Below are 6,000 nucleotides of genomic sequence, written 5' to 3'. Positions count from 1 at the left end.
ATGCTTCCTGGATGCAGAATTACCCTAAAACAGCTTCCAGCAAAATTTCCAAAATTTCTGACCAAACTATGTCTTTGTTTACTTGACTGATTAATACGTAGTTTCACATAATTTTTAGGTTACCATAAACACTAAAAATAGACCTTCTGATGCTTTATCTCTGTTATTAACTCTTATAGTTTTGCATTGCTGAAGTCAAATATGAGGTACAGAGGTGGCAACAACAAAAGTACATTTAAGTGCAGAGGAGAAATTATAAAATAAAACTATACTTGTATTTACTTTCCAGAATAGGCAATTTAAGGCACACATTTAAGCAAACAACAAAAAAGAAACCCACCCAGTGCCACTCAAATTTTCACTGCAGGGGTGAAAGGCATTAAACTGTTTTCATTTGATGCTTTCAAATAGACCAAATCAAAATCTTTTTGTCTTTTCACTTTAACAATGTGGAATCTGTCCAGAGGTTTACAATCCCATTATAAATATGCAATTTAGTGTGGCAAGAATGCTGTCATGAAAGAGGAATGAGAAGACTGTGGTATCACTAAAACAAACAAAATCCACCTGCAGCCAAGCAGAAAATAATCTATTTGTGCACAGTTTTATGTAGGAGTGTTATTTCCGATAAGCGAAGCACAAACTCCACTTTGTGAATTGTGAACTTACTCTTCTTTCCAGTTGAGTGACAACAGTGAGTCAGAAACTGTTCCAAGAAATCAAAATTAGGGGAGCAAAATATAAGTGTCTGCAAGTATTTACAAGCAAAAGAATAGCATTGTCTGCACAAATTAGTGGATTGGTTGATAACAACGCTTGCTAAAATCATTGGTCGTCAGGGGAGAAAATGATTTTGCTCATAGTGCTGATATACTGTGAGCCATCTGGTTCTGTGACCTTCAGTTTGGTAAAAGCCGGCACAACACTGCTGGCGAAGTATCTGAATGCAGGGCTGGGCGACTGGATGGCATCTAGAAATACCTTGGAGACAGTAGCAAACACATGAAAGTTGAAACATGAGCTTTTATTTTAACACACATTTTAAAAATGTATAGAGCTAAACATATTTTGTGGCTGATATACTGTAGACAAGCAGCATACCTTTACAATGTCTTCAGTGTCCTGGGCAGCATTTTGGAAAACAGAGTTGCAATGCTGCAGATATTTTTCATAGAGATTGAGTGTTCGGGTATCAATCTGTTGGAGAGATGTATCTCCAAGTTCTGCCTTCTGCAGGTTGACCAAGAAGTCAGTGTTCACTGGGCCACACTCAATGAGACTCACACTGCAGAATGAAGCATTTAGTCAACAGTTTACCCCAACTGATACTTAACAGATAGAAAGATTTCATATGCCCAAATGGCCTTTAAACTATGCAGACAAGAAGAAACAAATGTCAGAACTTACTGGATATTGAAGTGTTGCAAGAGGACGGCCAAACTCTCGCATGCTCCCTCTATTGCAAATTTACTGGCACAGTAAACCTCATTAAATGGGAGACCTATAAGAGCATTAAATCTGTGCATGTTAACAAGCATCAACATGACCTTTTTACAAGGTTTATAAAAAAAATCATCATTACAAAAACAAAACAAAATGCATGTACGGAACACTGCTCAGTGATTCCTCAACAATTTGCTTAGCTCACCATGAAGTCCTCCAGTGCTGCCAGTGACGAGAATGCGGCCCTGGCCCAAAGCCTTCATGTCTGGCAGAAAGGCCTGGATGGTTTGGATGGTACCTAGAAGGTTAACCTCAAGAATCTGCCTCATCGAATCCAAAGACTGCACTTCCAGTGGCCCCATCAAACCCACACCAGCATTGCACACTGTGAGTAGGGTTGAATAAGGCCATTAACACACAGAAATCAAATCCTTTCCAGTCTTAATCAGAACACACTGACACAGTATCATACCCAGAAAGTCCACTCGTTTCTCCACAACCCTGTCCCTTGCATCCAGGATGGATTGCCGGTCAGTCACGTCCATTTGGAGTATGTCCAAGGTGTCCCTGTGCAGGCCTTTCACACACTCTATAAGACGCTCTTTCTTGGCCAGGTTCCTCATTGTGGCATAGACTAAACAAAAATCAAAGGTAGGTTTAGATATCTATTTAAAGAGGACTTACACATTGGACTCCAGGAGTGCAAATAATGAAAAGTGACATTTTCTAAATTTTCTACAAATGATCTGTACTATATGCGTGGACTGTAAATTTGGTGGGTTCTGTTCCAGTGCAAGCTCTCTAAGAAGATAATTCATCACATTAGGAATATGGTAATAGACTACAATTTTACCTTTGAATGTTTTGTCGGGGTCAGATGCTAGCCGGACAGCCAGGCTGAGACCGATCCCAGAGGAGCATCCTGTGATCAGCACGACCTTCTTGTCCATGTCGTCTGGTTACTAACCCTTACCAAAGTGGAGGAAAGAAGCAGAAACTCAGCCAGACAATGGGGTGGAGGCATGAGAAAATTCTTTGTGTTTTTGCATCATTAGCTATCACAAGGCCATTTAACCCCTATCAGCCACCTGCAGTACCTCGGGTTTTTCTCATGTCCTTGTTTGAATTGTTTACATTTTTTTTCCTCTTAAATATGTGGGAAAGAGTTTGTTGTTTGAGGGGGGTCTTGGATAAAGACTGCCAGCCCCTCCCCTCCCATGATCCTCCAGAGGACAAGTGGTTACATAAACTGAATGAGTGAATATATATAGTAGTCCCTCGCTATAACGCGGTTCACCTTTCGCGGCCTCGCAGTTTCGCGGATTTTTTTAGTGCAATTTTGCATGCTTTTTTTTTTTATTATTTTTTTTATACATTGTTTTCTGCGTCCTGATTGGCTAAGGGAGCGTGTCGTCTTCTGCGTCCTGATTGGCTAAGGGACTGTAGACCATTGTCAATCAATCTCCTCTGTACGGTGTCTCTTGTACAGCACAGAATGCGTTCAGTTTGCCAAATTTACATATACAGTATCTTTGATCGCTGGCAGTGTGACGGTAGTGCGGTATGTTTGCAAGTTATTGAGAAAAGTGTATAAAGTGTGTAGTGAGGGGTTTTGCAACCTTAAAACATTTATAATCATTGTAAAAAATAAAGCTGACTACTTCGCGGATTTCACCTCTCGTGGGTTATTTTTAGAACGTAACTCCCGCGATTAACTGGGGACCACTGTATATAATGTATATTTGACTGGGGTATTACTCCCTAATTATTTCAAATAATAATATTCAACACTCTCTCCCACTGACAACTAGGATAGGTTCCAGCCCCCCTGCGACCCCTCAGAAGACAAGCAGTTACAAAAAATGAATGAATTAATGAATATTCAGCCCTAGAAGATCCAACTTCACTATACATGCTTTACGTTTAGAACTGCACCATTGATATGAGCTCTAGAGCACCAGGTGGCAGCAAAATATCATAAGATCTGCACCATAAAATGTTACACCACAATGACTTCTCAGGGCTCCATTGACAAAACCACAGTGAGGGTGACAATATCCAGAAAGGAGCACAATAGGTGACTTTAATGCACCGGGGGGGGATATAAGTGTTGTTCTCATAAGGTGATCCTTTTCCGAGGCTTGTTTTGAAGGAAGGTGTTATTTTTGGCAAGCCAAAAAGAAAGCTGTCAGGCCATTCCGCTCCAGTAGTTTCCATTCAGATTTATGCACAATCCACTGTCCACAACAAGCAATGTCTACAGTACTCTTTACAGGTGCAACAATGTGATGTCAATTCTATATATTCAGAGCTCACATCTAAATCAGTTGATGAAAACTCAGAAAATGCTATAAAGTGGAGCTTTGAGTTGATTATTTCTATATTTTTACTATATTTTATAATTTCGATACATTTACTATAAGATTAAGAATGTTTATGACTGTACAGTGATTTCAGGCTGAGATGGTTTTTAAGCATTCAGTATTGTCATATGTGATGGCAGTTGTTTTGCATTGAAAGATTTCAATGAAAGCTATTGCCAATCAGATAGACGTCTCTAAGTAACAAATCCCAACCACAGCTACAGTACAGAAATGGTAGTTCAAGTAATCTTGCAACTTCTTAGCAGTAACTGGAAATACATGTTAGGATATTTGGTTAAAAGAAATCATCGTGCGCATGCGGGGGAATTTTCAATAGGTGGCAACAAAGCTTCAAACAAACCTTCCATCTCAGTATGTTTCCCTCTTAACCACTGTTTGCGTCCTTGTGCTAGATGACTTTAACAAAATTGGAATTAAGTCTAGCAGTAATGGTACTAATGTAATCTGCTGAGACATACTGTACGTGTATGTTACTCATCGTCAGTAAATGTTATGTAGAACACATAATCAAATTTGTCTTCTCAAATTAGTACTTTATAGTCCAACTGTCTTGGCTCAGATTGTGAGCAAGCGTTGTATGCACTATTTTAAGTAACATGTAAGTGTGTCAGACTTTTCTCATGCACTATTTCCTTCCTCTGTCTTGCCTTGCAGTTTTATTGATTTTAAATGAATTCCATCATGTGGCCATACTCCAACAACTTATTTGGCCAGTAAATACAGACTAACTTGCATCTTTATGGAACATTTCAGCAGCCCGATTTAAAAAGAATTTCTTTGGCTGATGGGAGCAGACCAAATAGGAATTTCCTGCCATTTTGTTACGTCCCTCCCCTTGAGATGGCATTAGCTTGGCTTCTGTCCCAGAGTCTGTGGGACAGATAACAACAAGCCTTGAACCTCTTTCAAATATCTACAACTCCCAGGCATTGTTCAAACTATTGAACTGGTTAACCTCAGACATTACTGGTTTTATGGTATGCTTTGTACATCCATTGTTATTGCCATTACAGTGATGCAGCTTGAACAGAGAACTTGTGCAATGTTTTGACGTTATGCATGCATGCATGTTGTGTTGTGAATGTTCTTGAAGAATAGGTGATGAGGTACTGTGTTCACATGGTTTTAATTTATGTACAAAGGCGAATGTCGGAGGATAATTCAAACTGATTATGTTCTGTATTCCCCAGCCCATACACTTTATCCATTAGTTGTCTCTGAATCCAATCTGGCAGCATGGTACAGTTCGAGGTCCATGGTCTAATGCAGTTCAGAATCTTGCTGCTACACGTGGTCTACAGTCTCTCTTTGTATTCTTTGTATGTCCCCCCAGTAATTATCTGGAGATCTGGTGGAGGGGCACAGTGGCCTGGAAAAACTTTTAAAATGCCTATTGGGCATACCAGGCCCACAGCACTGACAGTGAATAGATTTCTGGGGACCTTACAGCTGCATAGAGAAACAGCAAAGCTATCCCACATGCACAGCAGTGTGGCTTAAAGGCAAGTGTTTGTTACACACTGTGTTGGCAGCAAGCTGACCTCATGATCTCAGATACTGCACTGAAAATCAAAAGAAGTATTTACAACTGCTTCAGGAGGAAAAGCACAAGAGTTTTCTACTGTCAGTTCATTCACATGCTCACACTGTAGAGGACTGGGAATCACATTGGGCTGTGCATTTCCAGAACAAGATACATGTGATGAGTGCATGATGTAGACACAGTATATGATTTGTAATAACACTGAGTGGCTGCAGCCTGCAGGAACAGATGTACTCGACAGGATGTCCCATGTGAGAGAGATGAGCAGAAGTGAAACAGCTAAAGATGTGTTGTGGTTGTGGTGAAGCTTAAATGTCACGTTATACCTGGCGACAAAGTTAAATGGGGTTAATTTTACAGCTGAAGTCAGTGCTGCAGATCATAGATTTCTCTGAGATGTTACCTTACTATACAAGTAGAGGTTAAACAGGATTTTAATGCTGATAAAAACTCGTTCTTATAAGTGTAGTGTTTGATGCTTGTCATTCTTGTAATCAGCTGATGTACTGTAAGGTAGGGGTTCTCCATCAGCCTGATAAGGAGAAAGAAGAAATGACTTCCTTATAAAGGTGATACTTGGAGTTTATTTTTACATGTTAAAAGGAGATAACATCTCACAAAGTAAGTCTG

General features: G+C 39.9%; 1 protein-coding gene across 1 annotated transcript; it reads right to left on the bottom strand.

The window, feature by feature from the left end:
• Positions 1-540: 540 nt before the first annotated feature.
• hsd17b1 (hydroxysteroid (17-beta) dehydrogenase 1) lies at positions 541-2,393 on the bottom strand (the record flags this gene model as incomplete). Its single annotated transcript, XM_084570372.1, has 6 exons — positions 541-981; positions 1,102-1,285; positions 1,408-1,501; positions 1,649-1,828; positions 1,916-2,077; positions 2,297-2,393. The coding sequence occupies 6 exons, from the start codon at positions 2,391-2,393 to the stop codon at positions 826-828; spliced, it is 873 nt and encodes a 290-aa protein (XP_084426498.1). The 3' UTR covers positions 541-825.
• Positions 2,394-6,000: the final 3,607 nt, after the last annotated feature.

The sequence above is a fragment of the Chelon labrosus genome, assembly GCF_963514085.1.
Source record: "Chelon labrosus genome assembly, chromosome: 21".
Taxonomy (NCBI): Eukaryota; Metazoa; Chordata; class Actinopteri; order Mugiliformes; family Mugilidae; genus Chelon; species Chelon labrosus.
This window is presented reverse-complemented; position numbering and strand designations above follow the sequence as displayed.